Raw genomic sequence first — 25,483 nt, forward strand, 5'->3', positions numbered from 1 at the left:
GATGATGTGTTTGCATGATTGATTATTAGTTGAGCAGTAAATTGATGATTGAGTGAAATTGATTGTTAATTGATTATTAATTTAGGGGTTTAATCTGATAACATCTGTAACAGAGAATCACTGGCGGGGGGGTGCTTGTGTGTGGAGTGTGTGACTGAAGTGACTGTTTAAAAGTGTGTGTGTGTGTGTGTGTGTGTGTGTGTGTGTGTGTGTGTGTGTGTGTGTGACAGTGAAAATAGGGCACGTGTCCGGGGGCTCTGAGGCTCAGTGTGATGTGATTAAATCTCTGCACTTCATTAAAAAATCACAACCAACACTGACCCACTATTCTCTACTGTGTATGTGTGTGTGTGTGTGTGTGTGTGTGTATGTGTGTGTGTGTGAGGAAAAAAGTGAACACGTCTTTTCTAACTTTATTTAGTTTAAAAGCAGCAGAACTCAGAACTCATGTTTACAAAAATGAACCAATCAGGTTTGAGTGTGTGGACAGAAGTATTGGGACACCTGCTCATTCACTGTTTCTCCTAAAATCAAGGCTATTAAAAGAGCTGATCCTGCTTCTGTTGGAGTTACTGTCTCTACTGTGCAGAGAAGAAGACTTTCTACTAGACGTTAGAGGAGCATTGCTGTTAGGATTTGATTGCATTCAGCAACAAGTGCATTAGTGAGATCACAAAGGCGAAGGCGTGGCACAGTGAACCGCTGCAGCTAGCTGACTTATTAAGGGTTCCACCACCTTCTAAATCCCAGTTTAACTCTCAGTAGATCCCCAGTTTGTCCCAGAAGTCGCAGATGTCGTTGCGTGATCCGGCCTGTGCGTGAGCCCGTACCGTTAGGTTCATCATGAGCCAGCCACTGGAGGCGCTGTACTGAGGCCAGGCCGGGGGGCGCTGTTGCCTGCAGAACTGGGTCAGCAGGGTGCGCGAGGAGGGGTCGGCAGAGTGTGCGAACGAACCCCAGTAGCACAGCATACGATTGGACAGCAGCCGCTCAGCCGGGGTCAGGGTGAAGTTCGCCACGGCCGCTGAGCCAAACAGGAAAGGAAGCTCCGCCCCGTGACACACCTGGTCATAACAGGAGGTGAGACCGGACCAGACGCGGCGGTCACTCGCAACGTGGTCGAACACGTACGTCCACACAGAGCCGCCGGTCAGCGCTGCTGCACGAGCCGACCGCCGGGATGGACACAGGAACACGTAGTCCGTCACCATCTGCAGCACCAACAGAGGATTAGTGAGGCTGTTAAACCTGTAGGGGGCGGCCTAGAGACTTACATACAGCGATGTACCACTTCAGCCTACAGCAGTTTAGCCCCACCCATTCAACCTACTGGAACTAAACTCCACCCATTCAGCTTACAGAGGCTTAGTCCCACCCATTCACGCTACAGCAGTTTAGCCCCACCCATTCAACCTACGGGAACTTAACTCCACCCATTCAGCTTACAGAGGCTTAGTCCCACCCATTCACACTACAGCAGTTTAGCCCCACCCATTCAGCCTACATCAGTTCAGCCACACCCATTCAGCCTACAGCAGTTTAGCCCCACCCATTCAACCTACAGCACTTTAGCCCCACCCACTCAGTTCATGGCAGTGTTAATGTGTGTATGAGTCCACATTACTGATCTCAGTCTGTTACCTCGTAACTACACACACACACACAGGCACACAAAGTAATCGCATGGGAGTGTGTGTGTGTGTGTGTGTGTGTGTGTGTTAAAGCTGCTGTATCAGGCTGATAAACACCTTCTGAGTAGTGTTTGATGCAGCAGCAGCGCCTCCTTGTGGCAGTGGGGAAACAGTGCTGTTAATAAATGAATGGTAATAAAACACGTTTAAATCTGCGATATTAATAAATCATCTCCCGCTGCTCCTCACGCTGAAACACGAGGGCTTGTTCTGCACTGCAGCTCTTTAATAGGTTCTACGTTCTAAGTGCAGTGTTTATTTACAGAGTGCTGGCTATAGCTCAGACATTAACAGCAATCATAACAATAACAATCATCATCATCATCATCATAATTATTATTGTTATTATAATGATGAAATGAATAAAGACACCATCATAAAGCCCCCATCCTAAAGACCCCGTCCTAAAACCTCCATCCTAAAGACACCATCCTACAGACCCCATCCCAAAGCCCTCATCCTAGACTCCATCCTAAAGACTCCATCCCAAAGCCCTCATCCTAGACTCCATCCTAAAGACTCCATCCCAAAGCCCCCATCCTAAAGACACCATCCTACAGACCCCATCCCAAAGCCCTCATCCTAGACTCCATCCTAAAGACTCCATCCCAAAGCCTCCATCCTAAAGACACCATCCTACAGACCCCATCCCAAAGCCCTCATCCTAGACTCCATCCTAAAGACTCCATCCCAAAGCCTCCATCCTAAAGACTCCATCCCAAAGCCCCCATCCCAAAGCCCTCATCCTAGACTCCATCCTAAAGACTCCATCCCAAAGCCTCCATCCTAAAGACTCCATCCCAAAGCCCCCATCCCAAAGCCCTCATCCTAGACTCCATCCTAAAGACTCCATCCCAAAGCCTCCATCCTAAAGACTCCATCCCAAAGCCCCCATCCCAAAGCCCCCATCCTAGACTCCATCCCAAAGCCCCCATCCCAAAGCCCCCATCCTAAAGACCAGCAAGAAAAATCACAAGACAGACACACGTTAGCCCTGGGTAAAGGGTTCTTCACCATGGTGGAACATTTGAAATGGTTCTGTTCTCAGTACGAGTCGCAGGAGTGTTCTTTCAGGACTCCAGGAAACCCTTTTGGCCTAGAGTGTGTACAGAACCATTCCCTGTCACTTTAATAAAGAACCGCCAACAGGGGGCTTTCCTCACCTGCAAAGAACCCTGTAGTGGTTCTATATAGAACTGTTAACTAAAGAACCCTTAAAGAACCTTTTAAGAGTTTGCAACTTTTTCACACTTAGACCATCGTCTGGATCAGGGGTTCAGGACAGACTTACACCAATCAGAGCACACACACACACACACACACACACACACACACACTCACCTGTGCAAGCAGGTGGCGATGGTCCGGGCCGGGGTAGAGGGGGAGGTACTTGTGCAGGATGCGGAGTGTGTGATGCTTGAAGATGGCGGTGGTGTAAACCGAGCACTCCAGCGCCGTCACAGCCTTCCTGAACACACCGTACACAAACACCACCCCCTCCGCAGAGGTGGTCCCTACACACACACACACACACACAGAGTTCTAGAATCAGTTCTGATATTGTCTCTGATACAGTTACTAATATTATATGCACTGTGTGTGTGTGTGTGTGTGTGTGTGTGTGTGTTACCCAGTACTACAGGTTTGTCAGTTTGCCAGTGTCCTCTCTGGAAGGCACTGACCGCCTGTTCCTGGATCAGCTGTCCATCTAAGTACGGCCCCCAGCTCTCAAACACTTCCAGGAACCGGAATGGGTTCACCAGCTTAGAACCTCGAGTACACGGATTATAAACATAAACAAACAAACAAACAAACAACACAATCAACACAACAACTGATGAATAAACAAACAGTCGTACTGCACTGAGTCTGAGCCGTGAGGACCACCTCAGCACTGAGAGCCTGGAGACATGGGAGATCCTGCATAGAGCAGTTCGTCATCTTAGCAAAGCTCCTTCCCAACTTCAGAGACTCCCGCCTGAGAACCACAGAGAGCAAAACCATCCACCAATGAGAGACTGTAGCTCCGCCTCCTCAGTGTATATCACAATACCTACATTTAGAGCGTTATTAATATTCACCCTAATGAGAGACTGTAGCTCCGCCTCCTCAGTGTATATCACAATACCTACATTTAGAGTTATTAATATTCACCCTAATGAGAGACTGTAGCTCCTCCTCCTCAGTGTATATCACAATACCTACATTTAGAGCGTTATTAATATTCACCCTAATGAGAGACTGTAGCTCCGCCTCCTCAGTGTATATCACAATACCTACATTTAGAGCGTTATTAATATTCACCCTAATGAGAGACTGTAGCTCCGCCTCCTCAGTGTATATCACAATACCTACATTTAGAGTTATTAATATTCACCCTAATGAGAGACTGTAGCTCCTCCTCCTCAGTGTATATCACAATACCTACATTTAGAGCGTTATTAATATTCACCCTAATGAGAGACTGTAGCTCCGCCTCCTCAGTGTATATCACAATACCTACATTTAGAGCGTTATTAATATTCACCCTAATGAGAGACTGTAGCTCCGCCTCCTCAGTGTATATCACAATACCTACATTTAGAGTTATTAATATTCACCCTAATGAGAGACTGTAGCTCCTCCTCCTCAGTGTATATCACAATACCTACATTTAGAGCGTTATTAATATTCACCCTAATGAGAGACTGTAGCTCCTCCTCCTCAGTGTATATCACAATACCTACATTTAGAGCGTTATTAATATTCACCCTAATGAGAGACTGTAGCTCCGCCTCCTCAGTGTATATCACAATACCTACATTTAGAGCGTTATTAATATTCACCCTAATGAGAGACTGTAGCTCCTCCTCCTCAGTGTATATCACAATACCTACATTTAGAGCGTTATTAATATATATTCACCCTAATGAGAGACTGTAGCTCCTCCTCCTCAGTGTATATCACAATACCTACATTTAGAGCGTTATTAATATTCACCCTAATGAGAGACTGTAGCTCCTCCTCCTCAGTGTATATCACAATACCTACATTTAGAGCGTTATTAATATTCACCCTAATGAGAGACTGTAGCTCCGCCTCCTCAGTGTATATCACAATACCTACATTTAGAGTTATTAATATTCACCCTAATGAGAGACTGTAGCTCCTCCTCCTCAGTGTATATCACAATACCTACATTTAGAGTGTTATTAATATTCACCCTAATGAGAGACTGTAGCTCCTCCTCCTCAGTGTATATCACAATACCTACATTGAGAGTTATTAATATTCACCCTAATGAGAGACTGTAGCTCCTCCTCCTCAGTGTATATCACAATACCTACATTTAGAGCGTTATTAATATTCACCCTAATGAGAGACTGTAGCTCCTCCTCCTCAGTGTATATCACAATACCTACATGTAGAGCGTTATTAATATTCACCCTAATGAGAGACTGTAGCTCCTCCTCCTCAGTGTATATCACAGTACCTACATTTAGAGCGTTATTAATATTCACCCTAATGAGAGACTGTAGCTCCTCCCCCTCAGTGTATATCACAATACCTACATTTAGAGTTATTAATATTCACCCTAATGAGAGACTGTAGCTCCTCCTCCTCAGGGTATATCACAATACCTACATGTAGAGCGTTATTAATATTCACCCTAATGAGAGACTGTAGCTCCTCCTCCTCAGTGTATATCATAATACCTACATTTAGAGCGTTATTAATATTCACCCTAATGAGAGACTGTAGCTCCTCCTCCTCAGTGTATATCACAATACCTACATTTAGAGTTATTAATATTCACCCTAATGAGAGACTGTAGCTCCTCCTCCTCAGGGTATATCACAATACCTACATTTAGAGCGTTATTAATATTCACCCTAATGAGAGACTGTAGCTCCTCCTCCTCAGTGTATATCACAATACCTACATTTAGAGCGTTATTAATATTCACCCTAATGAGAGACTGTAGCTCCTCCTCCTCAGTGTATATCACAATACCTACATTTAGAGCCTTATTAATATTCACCCTAATGAGAGACTGTAGCTCCTCCTCCTCAGTGTATATCACAATACCTACATTTAGAGCGTTATTAATATTCACCCTAATGAGAGACTGTAGCTCCTCCTCCTCAGTGTATATCACAATACCTACATTTAGAGCCTTATTAATATTCACCCTAATGAGAGACTGTAGCTCCTCCTCCTCAGTGTATATCACAATACCTACATTTAGAGTTATTAATATTCACCCTAATGAGAGACTGTAGCTCCTCCTCCTCAGTGTATATCACAATACCTACATTTAGAGCGTTATTAATATTCACCCTAATGAGAGACTGTAGCTCCTCCTCCTCAGTGTATATCACAATACCTACATTTAGAGCGTTATTAATATTCACCCTAATGAGAGACTGTAGCTCCTCCTCCTCAGTGTATATCACAATACCTACATTTAGAGCGTTATTAATATATATTCACCCTAATGAGAGACTGTAGCTCCGCCTCCTCAGTGTATATCACAATACCTACATTTAGAGCGTTATTAATATTCACCCTAATGAGAGACTGTAGCTCCTCCTCCTCAGTGTATATCACAATACCTACATTTAGAGCGTTATTAATATATATTCACCCTAATGAGAGACTGTAGCTCCGCCTCCTCAGTGTATATCACAATACCTACATTTAGAGAGTTATTAATATTCACCCTAATGAGAGACTGTTGCTCCTCCTCCTCAGTGTATATCACAATACCTACATTTAGAGCGTTATTAATATTCACCCTAATGAGAGACTGTAGCTCCTCCTCCTCAGTGTATATCACAATACCTACATTTAGAGCGTTATTAATATTCACCCTAATGAGAGACTGTAGCTCCTCCTCCTCAGTGTATATCACAATACCTACATTTAGAGCGTTATTAATATTCACCCTAATGAGAGACTGTAGCTCCTCCTCCTCAGTGTATATCACAGTACCTACATTTAGAGCGTTATTAATATTCACCCTAATGAGAGACTGTAGCTCCTCCTCCTCAGTGTATATCACAGTACCTACATTTAGAGCGTTATTAATATTCACCCTAATGAGAGACTTTAGCTCCTCCTCCTCAGTGTATATCACAATACCTACATTTAGAGCGTTATTAATATTCACCCTAATGAGAGACTGTAGCTCCTCCTCCTCAGTGTATATCACAGTACCTACATTTAGAGTTATTAATATTCACCCTAATGAGGGACTGTAGCTCCTCCTCCTCAGTGTATATCACAATACCTACATTTAGAGCGTTATTAATATTCACCCTAATGAGAGACTGTAGCTCCTCCTCCTCAGTGTATATCACAATACCTACATTTAGAGTTATTAATATTCACCCTAATGAGAGACTGTAGCTCCTCCTCCTCAGTGTATATGACAATACCTACATTTAGAGCGTTATTAATATTCACCCTAATGAGAGACTGTAGCTCCTCCTCCTCAGTGTATATCACAATACCTACATTTAGAGCGTTATTAATATTCACCCTAATGAGAGACTGTAGCTCCTCCTCCTCAGTGTATATCACAATACCTACATTTAGAGCCTTATTAATATTCACCCTAATGAGAGACTGTAGCTCCTCCTCCTCAGTGTATATCACAATACCTACATTTAGAGCGTTATTAATATTCACCCTAATGAGAGACTGTAGCTCCTCCTCCTCAGTGTATATCACAATACCTACATTTAGAGCCTTATTAATATTCACCCTAATGAGAGACTGTAGCTCCTCCTCCTCAGTGTATATCACAATACCTACATTTAGAGTTATTAATATTCACCCTAATGAGAGACTGTAGCTCCTCCTCCTCAGTGTATATCACAATACCTACATTTAGAGCGTTATTAATATTCACCCTAATGAGAGACTGTAGCTCCTCCTCCTCAGTGTATATCACAATACCTACATTTAGAGCGTTATTAATATTCACCCTAATGAGAGACTGTAGCTCCTCCTCCTCAGTGTATATCACAATACCTACATTTAGAGCGTTATTAATATATATTCACCCTAATGAGAGACTGTAGCTCCGCCTCCTCAGTGTATATCACAATACCTACATTTAGAGCGTTATTAATATTCACCCTAATGAGAGACTGTAGCTCCTCCTCCTCAGTGTATATCACAATACCTACATTTAGAGCGTTATTAATATATATTCACCCTAATGAGAGACTGTAGCTCCGCCTCCTCAGTGTATATCACAATACCTACATTTAGAGAGTTATTAATATTCACCCTAATGAGAGACTGTTGCTCCTCCTCCTCAGTGTATATCACAATACCTACATTTAGAGCGTTATTAATATTCACCCTAATGAGAGACTGTAGCTCCTCCTCCTCAGTGTATATCACAATACCTACATTTAGAGCGTTATTAATATTCACCCTAATGAGAGACTGTAGCTCCTCCTCCTCAGTGTATATCACAATACCTACATTTAGAGCGTTATTAATATTCACCCTAATGAGAGACTGTAGCTCCTCCTCCTCAGTGTATATCACAGTACCTACATTTAGAGCGTTATTAATATTCACCCTAATGAGAGACTGTAGCTCCTCCTCCTCAGTGTATATCACAGTACCTACATTTAGAGCGTTATTAATATTCACCCTAATGAGAGACTTTAGCTCCTCCTCCTCAGTGTATATCACAATACCTACATTTAGAGCGTTATTAATATTCACCCTAATGAGAGACTGTAGCTCCTCCTCCTCAGTGTATATCACAGTACCTACATTTAGAGTTATTAATATTCACCCTAATGAGGGACTGTAGCTCCTCCTCCTCAGTGTATATCACAATACCTACATTTAGAGCGTTATTAATATTCACACTAATGAGAGACTGTAGCTCCTCCTCCTCAGTGTATATCACAGTACCTACATTTAGAGTTATTAATATTCACCCTAATGAGGGACTGTAGCTCCTCCTCCTCAGTGTATATCACAATACCTACATTTAGAGCGTTATTAATATTCACCCTAATGAGAGACTGTAGCTCCGCCTCCTCAGTGTATATCACAATACCTACATTTAGAGCGTTATTAATATTCACCCTAATGAGAGACTGTAGCTCCTCCTCCTCAGTGTATATCACAATACCTACATTTAGAGCGTTATTAATATTCACCCTAATGAGAGACTGTATCTCCGCCTCCTCAGTGTATATCACAATACCTACATTTAGAGCGTTATTAATATTCACCCTAATGAGAGACTGTAGCTCCTCCTCCTCAGTGTATATCACAATACCTACATTTAGAGCGTTATTAATATTCACCCTAATGAGAGACTGTAGCTCCGCCTCCTCAGTGTATATCACAATACCTACATTTAGAGTTATTAATATTCACCCTAATGAGAGACTGTAGCTCCGCCTCCTCAGTGTATATCACAATACCTACATTTAGAGCGTTATTAATATTCACCCTAATGAGAGACTGTAGCTCCTCCTCCTCAGTGTATATCACAATACCTACATTTAGAGCGTTATTAATATTCACCCTAATGAGAGACTGTAGCTCCTCCTCCTCAGTGTATATCACAATACCTACATTTAGAGCGTTATTAATATTCACCCTAATGAGAGACTGTAGCTCCTCCTCCTCAGTGTATATCACAATACCTACATTTAGAGCCTTATCAATATTCACCCTAATGACAGACTGTAGCTCCGCCTCCTCAGTGTATATCACAATACCTACATTTAGAGCGCTATTAATATTCACCCTAATGAGAGACTGTAGCTCCTCCTCCTCAGTGTATATCACAATACCTACATTTAGAGCGTTATTAATATTCACCCTAATGAGAGACTGTAGCTCCTCCTCCTCAGTGTATATCACAATACCTACATTTAGAGCGTTATTAATATTCACCCTAATGAGAGACTGTAGCTCCGCCTCCTCAGTGTATATCACAATACCTACATTTAGAGCGTTATTAATATTCACCCTAATGAGAGACTGTAGCTCCTCCTCCTCAGTGTATATCACAATACCTACATTTAGAGCGCTATTAATATTCACCCTAATGAGAGACTGTAGCTCCTCCTCCTCAGTGTATATCACAGTACCTACATTTAGAGCGTTATTAATATTCACCCTAATGAGAGACTGTAGCTCCGCCTCCTCAGTGTATATCACAGTACCTACATTTAGAGGTGTGATTATACCGTGTTTTCAGTGGAACAGAGAAGGGGAGGCTCTGGATGATCGCCTGACTGAAGAGGGGTTTGCTGCTCTGGATCATCAGATGTAGACTGACGGACTGAGCTCCTGCACTTTCACCAAATATCGTCACCTAGAACACACACACACACACACACACACACACACACACACCCCTAATTAATTCATTGGACTATGCGGGTGTACGCTGGTCAGTGCAGGTCTATGTGTGTGTGTGTGTGTGTGTGTGTGTGTGTGTGTTTGCCTTGCTGGGATCTCCCCCGAACACTGCAATGTTCTGCTGGACCCACAGCAGAGCGGCCTGCTGGTCCAATATCCCATAATTTCCTACTGATGCTAATCGGGGGTCTTTCCCTGACACCAGGAATCCGAACGCCCCTACAGAGAGAGAGAGAGAGAGAGGCAAGTCTACACCACAGACCCCTGAAAACTAAAGAAGCATCAGTGTGTGTGTGTGTGTGTGATTGTGTGTGTGTGTGTGTGTGTGTGTGTGATTGTGTGTGTGTGTGTGTGTGTGTGTGTGTGTGTGTGTTGGGGGAGGGGGTGTACCCAGTCTGTAGGCCACGCTAACCACCACAGTGTGTGTGAAGTTGCTGATGAGCCGTGAGTCGTACAGCGGTTTGGAGGCGGAGCCTGCGATGAAGTCTCCACCGTGGATCCACACCATTACCGGCAGCTTCAGCAGGGGGGCGCTAAAGTTCACACTCAGAGGAGCAAACACATTCAGGTACAGACAGTCCTCGCTCACCTGCACACACACACACACACACACACACACACACACACACACCAGGTTACAGTGGCGTTTTTTTCCCCCCTGCATTTTAGCCGTCTGATCTCTCACCGTTTTCGGACACTCGTCTGTGATTGGTCCGAAGCAGCGCTGCATGCAGGCCGGTCCGGGGGCCGTGGCATCTCGCTCTCCTCTCCAGGGCGTGACCGGTCGGGGGGGTCTCCAGCGGTCCGCCCCCACGGGCGGGTCAGCGAAAGGAATTCTGTAGAATATATGGGCGGAGTCAGCGGTCAGTCCTCTGACGATTCCATCTTTGGTGAGAACTCTCGGCCCGGTGGTCCGGGGGTCTCCCAGTGGCCGACCTCGGACCAGAACTCCGGCAGTGACCCTGCGGATCACAGCGGCTACGCTGATCTGCTCTTCGGCGCTAGAGACGGTCCTGACCCACACACAAACCGTCACACACACGGCCAACACACTCCTAAACACCCCCATCTTCACCACAGGGTCAAAGGTCAGCAGAGTCCCGGAGAAGCGCAGCTTTGGGCTCGGCTGGTTCACTGTGTGCTAACGGTACCGCTAGCGCCTCCAGCTCTCTGGCTGTGGGCTGGGTTAGCATCAGCGCTCGTGATCACAGTTACAGACAGGGGGGCATGCCACTGTGCAGTGTGTGTGTGTGTGTGTGTGTGTGTGTGTGTGTGTGTGTGTGTGTAATTAAGAGCACATGCCTGTCCTTCAGCTCACAGGCTAAAGCAGACTCCCGTGACCGTCCTGAAACTCTAGATAGAATATTATAATATTCAGATATTACCGTAAATGCTTTCTAAATAGAATAAATGATGATTATAATCATATATATGTAAATGCGTTATTACTCCAAATTATTGATCTCATTTAAATATTAAAAGAATAAAAGTGCAGTATTTAAAGATGAATCCTCTGAGATATGAATGGACATGTCCTGCTCCGGAGGTGAGAGAGAGAGAGAGAGAGAGAGAGAGAGAGAGAGAGTGTAATATTAATAAATAAATAATTAAATATTGATCAGCTGCAGGTGCAGCTGCGGCCGCTGGGCTGAAGGGGGCGCTGCTGGGTCTCACAGCGCTGTGGAGCAAAGCGGCGCTGGCGGAAGAAGAAGGAGAAGAAGAAGGAGCAGCGGCGATGGCGGCGCCCGGAGAGAGCAGCGTGAGAGAGGCGCAGGATCAGAAACCCAGCAGAACCAGAACCAGAACCCAACCTACAGGTACCGCAAACACACACACACACACACACTCACACAGCTGTACCGCGTTCTCACACATCTGCACAGGCAGCGCGAGGGCAGCGTGCTGCACGGACGGGGCTCAGGCAGTGTGTTTACTTTATTTATTCATTTATTCATTTATTAATTATTATTTTAAACTTTATAATTAACTTTATAAAAGTTTTCGAGCTTTAGGGAAAGTTCAGGGTGTCTGTGTATCTGTTAGGAGCTGGAGCAGAGCATTAAAAAGACTTCAGCCTCGTTAATTAGTTTATCTTAATTAAATTACATTTTTTTATTATTATTATTATTATTATTATTATTATTGTTCATTATTTGAGGAATTATGATGGTGGTAACATCGTTTAAAAAGCGCGTTTCCTCCAAAGCATGTAGAGAATTTACTGCGCTTTCAAAATAAAAGCACGAGCCCAGTTAAAAAGTCATTTACTCCACCTCTCTTTACTCCACCTCTCTTTACTCCACCTCTCTTTACTCCACCTCTCTTTACTCCACCTTCATTTAAATGATCTCTCTAGAAAATATCGTCTGTTTGTAACGTTTCTGATTTCTGGACCTGTAGCTGTAGTAAACACCAATACACACATACCTGTAGTAAATTAGCTCAATTATAGATATATAAATATATAGTGTGTGTGTGTGTGTGCTGGCTGCTCCAAATATGCACAATAAGTTATGAATAAACTATGAAATAAGTAAATCATAATTTAAGAAGAGCAAAAAGTATTGGGACGCCTGAAATCAAGAGTATTAAAGAGCTGCTCCTGCTTCTGTTGGAGCAACTGTCTCTACTGTCCAGAGAAGAAGACCTTCTACTAGATTCTGGAGGAGGAGCATTGCTGTGAGGATTTGATTGTGTTCAGTGCTGAGCGTTAGTTAGTGAGGTCTGGATGTTGTATGATGATAATGATCACCACCCCACCTCATGGAGCCAATAGGGTCATGATGATCTGCTCCACAGAGTCCTATTCTATTGGCAGTACTTTTCTACAACTAGGGACTAGACGAGCTGTGTGTGCATTTGCACATCTGTGTCAGTAATGGGTGCAACTCAAAGTAGCTGAATGCATTCATTTGAAGGGGTGTCCACAAACATTTGGACATGTAGTGTATGATTGTGTATCTTGTTGTGTAGATGAGTCCGAGCTGTTGACGGTACCGGACGGGTGGAAGGAGCCCCCGTTTACGCGGGAGGACAACCCCCGGGGCCTTCTGGAGGAGAGCAGCTTCGCCACCCTCTTCCCCAAATACCGCGAGGCGTACCTGAAGGAGTGCTGGCCGCTGGTGCAGAAGGCTCTCGGGGAGATTGTGAGTTGAGGGATGGTTTGGCCAAAAGAATAAAACCCGCGGTGGCAAATCCAGGTCCAGGCAGTTGGAGCAAAATCCAGGGGCGGGTTTTTCTGGACCTGGATTTGCCCCCTTTGCTGACGAGCAATGGATGTTTGTACCCCACTAATGATATAATAATAATAATAATAATAATAAATGTTTAATAATCTGTTCTTTGGCTGCAGTTTATAAACGCGTCACTGGACCTGATTGAGGGCAGTGTCACTGTCAGCACCACCAAGAAGACTTTTGACCCATTTGCCATCCTCAGAGCCCGAGATCTCATCAAGCTGCTGGCCAGGAGCGTCCCGTTCGAGCAGGTGAGGACCCTCGGCCTGGACGGGGGCGGGGCTTCAGACAGCGACTGCGTTTTGTTGTGCTTGTTAATGTTTTTATTTCCACATATGAAATATTATATTCTAAAAAGTTCTCCTGCCTCTTTCAGGCCGTGAGGATCCTGCAGGACGACGTGGCGTGTGACATCATAAAGGTGGGCTCTCTGGTGCGGAACAGGGAGCGCTTCGTGAAACGCAGGCAGAGACTGATTGGACCTAAGGGCTCGACGCTGAAGGTGAGCTGAGATCAGTGCTGAGGGATGTTGGACCTAAGGGCTCTGAGCTGTGGCCAGCAGAAATCAGCGCTGTTGGAGATGTTGGACCTCAGGGAACACCGTAGCAACTGCTACATCCTGATCCTGCCTTAATTACAGTGTAATAGCAGAGAGTGTGTGTGTGTGTGTGTGTGTGTGTGTGTGTGTGTGTGTGTGTGTGTGTGTATGGGGGGGGGGGTGCTGTGTTAGATTGACAGCTCTGCTGGACTTGTTTATGTTTGTTGTTGTTGTTGTTGTTGTTGTGTTCAGGCGCTGGAGCTGCTCACTAACTGCTACGTGCTGGTTCAGGGAAACACCGTCTCTGTACTGGGACCCCACAGCGGCCTGAAGGAGGTACACACACACACACACACACACACACAGGTCAGTTGTGTAATTATTATTTAATGGCACTAACTAATCACTTGAGGGGGGTACCTGTAGGACTGATGGACAGTTTCGAGGACCCCTTTTGTGATTTCTCGATACTAATACACCAACAGCCCCCTCTGAACCATGTGGGACATCAAAGCAAGCACCTTAGTAACGTCCTGTCTAGGGCTGCAACTAACGATTATTTTAATAATCGATTAATATTAATATGATTATTATTTTGTTATAATACCATCAATAACAGTAATATAATGAGCTATGTTTAATAAAAGCTATAAATGAGTTATTTGTTAATAAGTGAGTTAATAAATCAGCATTTCTAACAGTTATAAATGAGTTATAATGAGTATTATAATCAAGCAGAGCAGCACTTAAACAAGCAGCATAGTAACTGACTATAATGAAGCAAGTGCTTATAGCAACTACTTCAGTCAGACCAGCAGCCAGTAGGTTTTATTCAGTGGAGAAGTCTGATGAGAAGCCGACCTCAGCCGGGTTGTGAAAGGAGGAACCGGAGAACGTCCAGCTGCTTCATGCAGGTTCATTTTTAAGAGCTTCAGACTACTCTGGTCACTCGGGTCCAGTCGTACTGTAGCTGCTCGAGTCCGCGCTCCTGTCCCGTCGAGCTTTCCCTCCTGTGTGGGGGCGAGAGGCTGAAGGCTGATGTTGGTGTGTTTTGTTCTGTGTAGGTGAGGAAGGTGGTGCTGGACACGATGAAGAACATTCACCCCATCTACAACATCAAGGTAAGCCGTGGGTGGGGTTATAGTTGTGGTGCTTCAGTCTGAGGGCACCTCTGTCGCCATTTAAGGTGGAGCGGGAACCTTCAGCTGAGGTCACTGCTGCAGAGTGTGGAACTGAAGCTCTCTCTGCTCTCTCTGCAGACTCTGATGATAAAGCGCGAGCTGGCGAATGATCCGGAGCTGCGCGGTCAGAGCTGGGACAGATTCCTCCCCAACTTCAAACACAAGAGTCTGGCCAAACGCCAGAAACCGAAAAAGAAGAAGGTTAAGAAGGAGTACACGCCGTTCCCCCCGCCACAGCCCGAGAGCAAGGTCAGTCCAGCTTCTACTTGTGATGCTCATTCTGACAGACTGTAATACACTACAGGAAGAGTAGGGGGCGCTCTATAATGCTCTATAATGATCATATGATCCACATGCTCATTCTGACAGACTGTAATACACTACAGGAAGAGTAGGGGGCGCTCTATAATGCTCTATAATGATCATATGATCCACACGCTCATTCTGACAGACTGTAATACACTACAGGAAGAGTAGGGGGTGCTCTATAATGCTCTATAATGATCATATGATCCACACGCTCATTCTGACAGACTGTAATACACTACAGGAAGCGTAGGGGGCGCTCTATAATGCTCTATAATAATCATATGATCCACAGGCTCATTCTGACAGACTGTAATACACTACAGGAAGCGTAGGGGGCGCTCTATAATGCTCTATAATGATCATATGATCCACACACTCATTCTGACAGACTGTAATACACTACAGGAAGCGTAGGGGGCGCTCTATAATGCTCTGTAATGTTTAAATGATCCACATACTCATTCTGACAGACTGTAATACACTACAGGAAGCGTAGGGGGCGCTCTATAATGCTCTATAATGTTCATATGATCCACACGCTCATTCTGACAGACTGTAATACACTACAGGAAGAGCAGGGGGCGCTCTATAATGCTCTATAATGATCATATGATCCACACACTCATTCTGACAGACTGTAATACACTACAGGAAGTGTAGGGGGCGCTCTATAATGCTCTATAATGCCCTGATGACCTTGTTTAGAGCTGTGTTTGTGTGTTATGTACTGAGCGCTAGTCTCTGGTGTGCAGGTTGACCGTGAGCTGGCCAGTGGAGAGTTCTTTCTGCGGGAGACTGAGAAGAGGAGGAGGAAAATGAATGAGATCAAGGTGAGAGGAGCTCTAAACACCACAGCCTGCTGTACACCAACCTCACCGCCACGCAGCTCTCTCGGTTCTGCCGTAGGGGAGGCTGAATTTAGGACTGGTTGCCGTGTGAGCTGTTTCGTTTGTTTACTCTCATATTTTCTGAAGAGAAAAACATTTATATAATAATATTTCTCACAGACCAGATTAGAGATGCGCTGATCCAATACTAGGACACTAGTGGATCGGGTATCGAATAATTAGTCTGATCCAAATGACCGATCCATTCAGGGAACCGGGTTTTCACACTGACCGTGTTCTAGGCTTCATAACCCAGGATCAGAGTGACCTGCAGACATCATACACAGATCATAGCAAACCACAGGACTCCCCCCATCTGACCAGTGAGGAATCCAACCGAGAAAGGAGGGGCTGCTCGCTCCTCTTTAGTCTCACAGACTTTTCATTTCAGAATAAAAGTCCTGAGCCCAGACGACGCTGTGCCGAGGTCATTTTAATGACCAACAAATAGAAATCGGGGTCATTTATATCTAAGAAGTATTGATTAGGTCAATCCTGAGGCTTTAAGTCTCTCCCAGATGGTCAGCTGTATGGTTCATTAATTCAACATTGGTATCGGATCAGTGTTGGGTATCGGTGTTGGTATCTGTATCCAAACAGGAAAATATGGATCGGTGCATCCCTAGTCCAGATACTGGTCACATGTAGTGGGGACTGGTCTGTAAATACAGAGCGTCTCTGGTGGTCCTCACCTCTACGTTCTCTGAACATTTAAGCTTTGTATTAGTTTATTTATTTCTGGGTTTAATTTTAGCCTCTAAACAGCTCCTGTTAGTCTTTTACTCTAGATGACGTCACAGCACTGCTCTGCCACAGGGGGGCGCTGCAGCTAACGTTACCTGATAGATGTGCACTGTGACGATGTTCTGCTCTGATCTCTGATGGTTCTGTTTGAAGGTGAAGCAGGCTGAAGCTCTGACCCGGAAACAGGAGGAGAGGAAGAAGGCGTTCGTTCCTCCTAAAGAGAAAACGGCAGTGAAGAAGACCACGAAAGGTGACCTTCATCACCCCCACAACTCACCCAGTTCACCACCATTTAGCCCCGCCCATTCAGCCTGCAGCAGTGCGTGGCAGCACCCATTCACTCTGAGTGTTTCAGGCCTGCTGTCTGCTCTGGGAATAGGGCCCAAACAGTGCAGCCAATCAGAACCGAGCTCATTTGCATACGTCAGTGTGAACTAATGCACAGTGTGTAACGGTAAGGGATGATGACCAGCACTAATCCGGTGTGTGTCTCACGCTTTTGCTCCTCGCAGCTCCTGCAGAGGGGAAGCTGGACATCCAGGCCATTAAAGACAAGGTGAAGAAGGCTAAGAATAAGAGGCTGGGAGCTCCTCCCCCGGCCGCTGTGGCGCCACCTGCTGACGAGAAGAAGAAGAAGAGTAAAAGCTGAGGTTCCCTGCAGGGTGGACTGTAGCGAGTTCTGTAGCTGGAGAAGAACCAGCTGGAATGATGCCAAAGGTGGCGAGTCCAGGTCTGAGCTGCAGCAGCGCCGCCCGGACCTGGAGTCCCGACCACCTCTCTGTTTTGTACATTATTGATGGACGCGTGTGTGTGCGCGCGCGTGTGCGCGCGCGTGTGTGCGCGCGTGTGTGTGCGCGTGTGTGTGTGTGTGCGTGTGTATGTGTGTGTGTGTGTGTGTGTGTGTGTGTGGTTTTTAGTTACTCTCTCTCCTCCTTCCTGCAAAGTGTGTATACAGGCGAGCACTCTGTACTGTTCAGATGTTGGTGCAGGTGGTGTTCTTCTGCAGTGGTGGAGATTAAAGATGGAGCAGTCTGTGATTGTTGACGTGTTGCTTCTTTTGGGTTCCTCTGCCCCGCCCATTTCAGCCTATATCAATTTGGCCCCCTGCCCGTTTCAGCCTCCAGCGGCCTGGGCCACCGCCCGTTTCAGCCTCCAGCGGCCTGGGCCACCGCCCGTTTCAGCCTCCAGCGGCCTGGGCCACCGCCCGTTTCAGCCTCCAGCGGCCTGGGCCACCGCCCGTTTCCGCCTCCAGCGGTCTGGTCAGGAGAAGCAGTGTCTTGCTGTTGCTCATTTGTTGCCATGGTTTCAGTGACCTCTTTGCTCTGTTCTCATTGGTTATCGGGACGCCGGTGCGCAGCAGCTGTTCGCTTCCGTTAGGGGCGTCAGAAAATCTTCACATATGGACGTAGAGTTCTGTGTTGATGAACAGTTCGGGGGTGAAGACTGGTGTTTCAGCCTCCACTGCTAGGTGGCAGTGTTGTACCCAGTCTTCAGATCCCACTCTTCTGATTGGACAAGCAGATGATGGTGGTTCTGTACGACCACAGTTTTCCTAATGTTGAAATAAACGGTTGGTGAATATGGTCTTGTTTCCAGTGTTTTGATGGATCAGAACTTCACCAGGTTCTCCTCTCAGGTGATGTTCTAGACACGGGGACTTGGTGTTCAGTGCTGGTTTAGAACCGAGGAAATGAGCCTGGTTCTCCTGCTCCTGAAACAGAACGTTCCACCATAGTTCAGTTTCTAACCAGCTGTAATCGGTTCTTCACGTAAAGACCATTACAGTCTCCATGGAGACGGTGGTTTTAGCTCAGCTGGGTTTCTATAGAAATTGCCAGGTGAGCGGAACCGTGATGAAAGAACCGTTTGGATGTTTTGTCGGTTCTTTGCCTGGTTAAACGGGTTCTCTGCGCTGGTGGAACTGATGGTGTAGGTGGTTCTGTATAGGCACTGTAGAAATAGTTACACACTGGAGGATATCATTCTATTGTTATAAGAACTCTTCCAGACCTTTAAGTCTTTATAACTCATTTATAACTTAGAAATGTTATGAGCGTTAGGAATGGTTTATAACAGCATTTTAAAATCATCATAACTCATTAATAACTATTAAACTTTGACTTATTAATGTTTTCAACTCAGTTATTAACAAATATCTCATTTATAGCTTTTATGAACAGCTCATTATATTACTCTGTTATTGATGGTATTATAAGTTATTACAAATCATTTTAACTCAACTGTTATAAACATTATTCCTCATAACTGTTAAACATAACTCCTTTAGAACGGTTACAAATGTTATTATAACTAACAACTTATACTTTATACTGTATACTGTTATAATTGTTACTAATGTTACTATAATTCATTAATAACTGTTATTGTAACTAACTTAGAAATGTTACAACTCATTAATAACTGGTATTACTGGTGTAACTCTTTTATAACTGTTATTAATGTTACTATAACGCATTTATAACTGTCTGTAGGGCTGTTATAACTCAAGTTAAATGTGTCTAGCCCTGTGGTTTGATCACTCAGAGCTCTGAGGTTCTGCTCGCTGTTCTGCTGTAAGAGGAAACTGAACCACAGTGGAGGCTCTCGGTGTCGAGGCTGATTCTGCTGAAGCCCGTGGAGAGGAGGTGACCGTAGTTACTGTCCCTACTGGCTGAAGGTACAGTAATAAATAGCGCAGGGTTTATATTTCTATACCCAGCAGCTCAGAGATGCTCATACACTCGTTTAGAGCCGGTATTCAGAACCCCTTCAGAACATGTTATTATATATATATATATGACCGATCTCTGCTGTAGACTGGAGCTGGGGTCTGATCTCTGCTGTAGGCTGGAGCTGGGCTGGGGTCTGATATCTGCTGCAGGCTGGAGCTGGGCTGGGCTCTGATCTCTGCTGTAGGCTGGAGCTGGGCTCTGATCTCTGCTGTAAGCTGGGGCTGGGGTCTGATCTCTGCCGTAGGCTGGGGCTGGGGTCTGATCTCTGCCGTAGGCTGGAGCCGGGGTCTGATCTCTGCTGCAGGCTGGGGCTGAGGTCTGATCTCTGCTGTAGGCTGGAGCTGGGGTCTGATCTCTGCTGTAGGCTGGAGCTGGGTTGGGGTCTGATCTCTGCTGTAGGCTGGAGCTGGGGTCTGATCTCTGCTGTAGGCTGGAGCTGGGGTTTAGGCTCTGCAGTCGGACAGGACTGCTCAGTAATGCAACAGGAAACAGGAAATGGTGAAATTAGAAACACTGGGGTCAGCGTGCCTGTAGACCGTGGTGCTGAGGGAGGGGCTGAGCGGCCTGAACTGAGGCCTGAGCTCCGGTGGTTCAGGTTCTCCACTGCAGAACGCAGCACTTCTGTGGAACGTGGAGCTGGGGGTGGGGGGGGGATTTAGGCTATTAAGGCTGGTTCCTGGTTTTGCTAAATGAGAACATCCCAAGCATCTGGGTCAGAACACGTTCAAGCGGGGGGGGGTCCAAACTTTTGACTGGTTCTGTAGCCGGACTTTCACACGAACAGTACACTTACTCCCACTGTCACAACTCACCATCTGCTCTCACACCGGCCTCAGCTCCCCCTTATCTCCCTCCTTCTGTCCAGTTCTTCTGCCTCTGCTCTCTGTTCTGCTCCCGGAGTCGAGCAGAGGAGGGTGGGTTCCGGGTTCCGGGTTCCTCTCAGACCCCAGTGAGTGTAGAAGCAGAAGTGTTGCTGTGATCACACACACACACACACACACACACACACACACACACACACACACACACCCTGTACTGCTACAGTTCACACTGACCTCAACACTAACACTGCAACCCTCCCACTACACACACACACACACACACACCACCCCACTTCTCTCTCTCACACACACACACACCACCCCACTTCTCTCTCTCACACACACACACACACACCACCCCACTTCTCTCTCTCACACACACACACACACACCACCCCACTTCTCTCTCTCACACACACACACACACACACACACACCACCCCACTTCTCTCTCTCACACACACACACGGGAGTGTAGATGTTGTCTGGTTGAAGGTTTGATTCCCTTTATTGGATCATTTTCACTTCATTTGTTTTGATGTAAAAAAAAATTGATTGATCTGTGATCACCAATCACATCTTAAGCCCCGCCCCCACACTGCATATTTTTTTTAAACAGGATTTTCTCTCCGCCTCCAGATCGCTCTACAGGGTGGAGGTTTTTTTAGATCACTCTACAGGGTGGAGGTTTTGGAGAACGCTCTACAGGGGGGAGGTTTTTGCTCCACCCTATGGTGCAAAAACCTCCCACATGTAAAGCGTTCTTCCAGTGCTGGTCAGATCTGTAGGGGGGGTCGCTGGACGTGTCTCAACAGGAGCAGGTTCTGGCTGAGGACAGTGTCCTGCTGCACCTCCTCGTCTGTATCAGGTGTAGGCGAAGAGGTCTGGGTAGCGGTGCTGGACGCAGTAGGCGGAGATGAAGATGAGGAGCAGAGAGACGGGGCGAGTGATCAGAATGGCCTTACAGAGAGTCCCACATTCGGACAGCTGCGGGTCCCAGTCCGGGGTCCAGTTATAACCTGCACACACACACACACACACACACACCTGTGAGAGGAGGGGCCTCCCGTCACCACCTCTGGTTTCTGTAACGGAGGATGTAAAAGCAGACTCACGTCTCGGAGCGTCTCGAGCGGCGTCACCTGTGGAGACACACAGTCAGCGCGGGTCAGACAGTCAGACTCACTCTGAGGTTCTAAGGTTCTTCAGTTCTGCCTCTCTTTCACACTTACGGCAGAGCTTGTTCTCACACTGCTCCCCTGAGCACTCGCTGCACTCCTGCCCTGTGCTGTACGGCTTCTGGTGTTTGTAGTTTCCTCTGCAGAACAGAGAAGCATCAGACCAGACCACTGCCTCAGGTGACCCCCCCCCCCCCCCCCCCCGGCTGTACACTGATTATACAGTCATACAGCAGCTTTCACTAAAACCCCGCCCATATATACACATTATCTAATCAAACACACACTTACGCTGTTGCATAGTTACACACAAATAAGACGGCTGGAGTGGGATGGAAAGTGGTCTGTTCTACACCGTTCGGACAGAACTGCACAGCACAGCCCACTTTATAAGTGCTGGCCCAAACGACCTGCAACACAACACCAGGAACACCGTCAGGAGCACAGCTCCACATACACCATCCATACATACATACACACACACACACACACACACACACACACACACACACACACACAGCTAATAACGCTCTAAATGTAGGTATTGTGATATACACTGAGAAGGAGGAGCTACAGTCTCTCATTAGGGTGAATATTAATAACTCTAAATGTAGGTATTGTGATATACACTGAGGAGGAGGAGCTACAGTCTCTCATTAGGGTGAATATTAATAACTCTAAATGTAGGTATTGTGATATACACTGAGGAGGAGGAGCTACAGTCTCTCATTAGGGTGAATATTAATAACGCTCTAAATGTAGGTATTGTGATATACACTGAGGAGGAGCTACAGTCTCTCATTAGGGTGAATATTAATAACGCTCTAAATGTAGGTATTGTGATATACACTGAGGAGGAGGAGCTACAGTCTCTCATTAGGGTGAATATTAATAACTCTAAATGTAGGTATTGTGATATACACTGAGGAGGAGGAGCTACAGTCTCTCATTAGGGTGAATATATATTAATAACGCTCTAAATGTAGGTATTGTGATATACACTGAGGAGGCGGAGCTACAGTCTCTCATTAGGGTGAATATTAATAACTCTCTAAATGTAGGTATTGTGATATACACTGAGGAGGCGGAGCTACAGTCTCTCATTAGGGTGAATATTAATAACTCTAAATGTAGGTATTGTGATATACACTGAGGAGGAGGAGCAACAGTCTCTCATTAGGGTGAATATTAATAACTCTAAATGTAGGTATTGTGATATACACTGAGGAGGAGGAGCTACAGTCTGTCATTAGGGTAAATATTAATAACGCTCTAAATGTAGGTATTGTGATATACACTGAGGAGGAGGAGCTACAGTCTGTCATTAGGGTGAATATTAATAATGCTCTACATGTAGGTATTGTGATATACACTGAGGTGGGCGTTACCTGTGTATAGTGACCGCAGACCTTGTTGCAGCTCATTGTGTTGTATTGGTAATCTTTCACCTCGTTAACCCAGCCCTCGATTGCAGATTTTAATGAGAATTTCGTTCCTGCCCAGAGATTTTCCCCCAAGGAGGTGAAGACTGGGTGGGCTTTGCCTTTCTCTTTCAGGTGCGTATTGTGAATAAAGAGGCAATTTCTGGCCCAGGCTCTCGCAGTGACCGCAAGGCCTTCATCCCACGTCTGAAAACAAACACACCCAAAACATCATCCTGACATCCAACACTGATTTCCAGCTGATTACATCATTACTATTAATTCACCACGTTGAGATACAGTACCATACTTTCACTATAGTACAGTTTCAGCTCTTTAATTGAGTTAGATTGGGATACAGTACCATACTTTCACTATAGTACAGTTTCAGCTCTTTAATTGAGTTAGATTGAGATACAGTACCATACTTTCACTATAGTACAGTTTCAGCTCTTTAATTGAGTTAGATTGAGATACAGTACCATACTTTCACTATAGTACAGTTTCAGCTCTTTAATTGAGTTAGATTGAGATACAGTACCATACTTTCACTATAGTACAGTTTCAGCTCTTTAATTGAGTTAGATTGGGATACAGTACCATACTTTCACTATAGTACAGTTTCAGCTCTTTAATTGAGTTAGATTGAGATACAGTACCATACTTTCACTATAGTACAGTTTCAGCTCTTTAATTGAGTTAGATTGGGATACAGTACCATACTTTCACTATAGTACAGTTTCAGCTCTTTAATTGAGTTAGATTGGGATACAGTACCATACTTTCACTATAGTACAGTTTCAGCTCTTTAATTGAGTTAGATTGAGATACAGTCAATGTGTGTGTGTGTGTGTGTGTATGTGTGAGAGTGTGTGTCTCACCATGTAACGCATGTTGCTGGCGGGAGGTTGGACGGCGGATCTGTGCCGGTTGTGTTCTGTAACGCAGACACTGATGAAGGTCTGGTCTGTAATATCCGGCAGGGGGCTGTTGTTGATGGTGAGAGCAGGTGTGGTCAGCAGGAGGATTATCCAGGTAAGAGCTCGGCTCCAGGTGCCCATCATACTACAGGTGTGTGTGTGTGTATGTGTCTGCGTATATGTGTGTGTGCTGAGGCTGTAGACTTTCTTCTCTGAAGAACTCCACCCACATTTAGAACAGGAAGGATGTGAAGAAGAAGTGACAAAATCATGCAGACTGCAGCACACACACTGACACACCCACACACACACACACTCACTCACACAGACACTTACTCACACAGACACACACTCACACACACACACAGACACTCACACATACTCACACACCCTCACTCACACACACACTCACAGACACTTACTCACACAGACACTCACACACACACACACTGACACACACACTCACACAGACACGTAAACACACACACGATGAGGGGGTAAAACAGTCGTCCCCTTCCGTTTGTAACTCTGAGCACCACCAGCTTAAAGCAGGGCAGGAAGAGAGAGGGCGGAGCATCAGTCTGGAAACACGCTGCACTGACTGTAATACTGAGCTGTTCCTCCAGCGTTACACTAAATAACTCTGTGGTGAGAAGAGCTGGAGCTGTAGTGTGTGAGGTGTGTGTATGTAGTGTATGTAGTGTATGAGGTGTGTGTATGTAGTGTATGAGGTGTGTGTATGTAGTGTATGAGGGGGTGTATGTAGTGTATGAGGGGGTGAATGTAGTGTATGAGGGCGAGTATGTAGTGTATGAGGTGTGTGTATGTAGTGTATGAGGGGGTGTATGTAGTGTATGAGGGGGTGAATGTAGTGTATGAGGGGGTGTATGTAGTGTATGAGGGGGTGAATGTAGTGTATGAGGGGGAGTATGTAGTGTATGTAGTGTATGAGGGGGTATATGTAGTGTATGAGGGTGTATGTAGTGTATGTTGTGTATGAGGGGGTGTATGTAGTGTATGAGGGGGAGTATGTAGTGTATGTAGTGTATGAGGGGGTGTATGTAGTGTATGAGGGTGTATGTAGTGTATGAGGGGTGTATGTAGTGTATAAGGGGGTGTATGTAGTGTATAAGGGGGTGTATTTAGTGTATGAGGGGGAGTATGTAGTATATGAGGGGGTGTATGTAGTGTGTGAGGGGGAGTATGTAGTGTGTAGTGTATGAGGGGGTGTATGTAGTGTGTGAGGGGGAGTATGTAGTGTATGAGGGGGAGTATGTAGTGTATGTAGTGTATGAGGGGGTGTATGTAGTGTGTGAGGGGGAGTATGTAGTGTGTGAGGGGGAGTATGTAGTGTAGGGGGTGTATATAGTGTTTGAGGGGGAGTATGTAGTGTGTGAGGGGGAGTATGTAGTGTATGTAGTGTATGAGGGG

The 25,483-nt window shown here is 45.5% G+C and overlaps 3 protein-coding genes across 3 annotated transcripts; 1 reads left to right on the forward strand and 2 right to left on the reverse strand.

The window, feature by feature from the left end:
- Positions 1-758: 758 nt before the first annotated feature.
- LOC140550224 (cAMP-regulated D2 protein) lies at positions 759-11,278 on the reverse strand. The gene is made up of 9 exons (XM_072674060.1): positions 11,237-11,278; positions 10,771-11,154; positions 10,476-10,674; positions 10,171-10,304; positions 9,911-10,038; positions 3,551-3,669; positions 3,322-3,462; positions 3,033-3,205; positions 759-1,211 (listed from the first exon to the last, which is right to left on the reverse strand). Exons 1-9 carry the CDS (start codon positions 11,276-11,278, stop codon positions 759-761), a joined length of 1,773 nt encoding a protein of 590 aa, XP_072530161.1.
- Positions 11,279-11,801: 523 nt separating this feature from the next.
- krr1 (KRR1 small subunit processome component homolog) lies at positions 11,802-18,017 on the forward strand. The gene is made up of 10 exons (XM_072673504.1): positions 11,802-11,902; positions 13,059-13,231; positions 13,438-13,572; positions 13,698-13,823; positions 14,112-14,195; positions 14,924-14,980; positions 15,119-15,289; positions 16,102-16,179; positions 17,134-17,230; positions 17,493-18,017. The coding sequence occupies exons 1-10, from the start codon at positions 11,821-11,823 to the stop codon at positions 17,627-17,629; spliced, it is 1,140 nt and encodes a 379-aa protein (XP_072529605.1). The 5' UTR covers positions 11,802-11,820; the 3' UTR covers positions 17,630-18,017.
- Positions 18,018-21,014: 2,997 nt separating this feature from the next.
- glipr1a (GLI pathogenesis-related 1a) lies at positions 21,015-24,254 on the reverse strand. The gene is made up of 6 exons (XM_072674076.1): positions 24,014-24,254; positions 23,100-23,339; positions 22,003-22,121; positions 21,766-21,851; positions 21,649-21,675; positions 21,015-21,552 (listed from the first exon to the last, which is right to left on the reverse strand). The coding sequence occupies exons 1-6, from the start codon at positions 24,194-24,196 to the stop codon at positions 21,398-21,400; spliced, it is 810 nt and encodes a 269-aa protein (XP_072530177.1). The 5' UTR covers positions 24,197-24,254; the 3' UTR covers positions 21,015-21,397.
- Positions 24,255-25,483: the final 1,229 nt, after the last annotated feature.

Source organism: Salminus brasiliensis, chromosome 2, assembly GCF_030463535.1.
Source record: "Salminus brasiliensis chromosome 2, fSalBra1.hap2, whole genome shotgun sequence".
Classification (NCBI taxonomy): Eukaryota; Metazoa; Chordata; class Actinopteri; order Characiformes; family Bryconidae; genus Salminus; species Salminus brasiliensis.

Excerpts from the sequence above, each read along its gene's own strand:
- glipr1a (XM_072674076.1), bottom strand. The coding sequence starts at position 24,196 with ATGATGGGCACCTGGAGCCGAGCTCTTACCTGGATAATCCTCCTGCTG. Across the intron at positions 21,676-21,765 it reads GTGTGAGAACAAGCTCTGCC|GTGACGCCGCTCGAGACGCT; the intron begins GTAAGTGTGAAA and ends GTGTCTCCACAG. Across the intron at positions 21,553-21,648 it reads CGCTCGAGACGCTCCGAGAC|GTTATAACTGGACCCCGGAC; the intron begins GTGAGTCTGCTT and ends GTGTGTGTGCAG.
- krr1 (XM_072673504.1), top strand. The coding sequence starts at position 11,821 with ATGGCGGCGCCCGGAGAGAGCAGCGTGAGAGAGGCGCAGGATCAGAAA. Across the intron at positions 15,290-16,101 it reads CGCCACAGCCCGAGAGCAAG|GTTGACCGTGAGCTGGCCAG; the intron begins GTCAGTCCAGCT and ends TCTGGTGTGCAG. Across the intron at positions 17,231-17,492 it reads AGTGAAGAAGACCACGAAAG|CTCCTGCAGAGGGGAAGCTG; the intron begins GTGACCTTCATC and ends TGCTCCTCGCAG.
- LOC140550224 (XM_072674060.1), bottom strand. The coding sequence starts at position 11,278 with ATGCTAACCCAGCCCACAGCCAGAGAGCTGGAGGCGCTAGCG. Across the intron at positions 10,039-10,170 it reads TCGGGGGAGATCCCAGCAAG|GTGACGATATTTGGTGAAAG; the intron begins GCAAACACACAC and ends TGTGTGTTCTAG. Across the intron at positions 1,212-3,032 it reads ATCGCCACCTGCTTGCACAG|ATGGTGACGGACTACGTGTT; the intron begins GTGAGTGTGTGT and ends TTGGTGCTGCAG.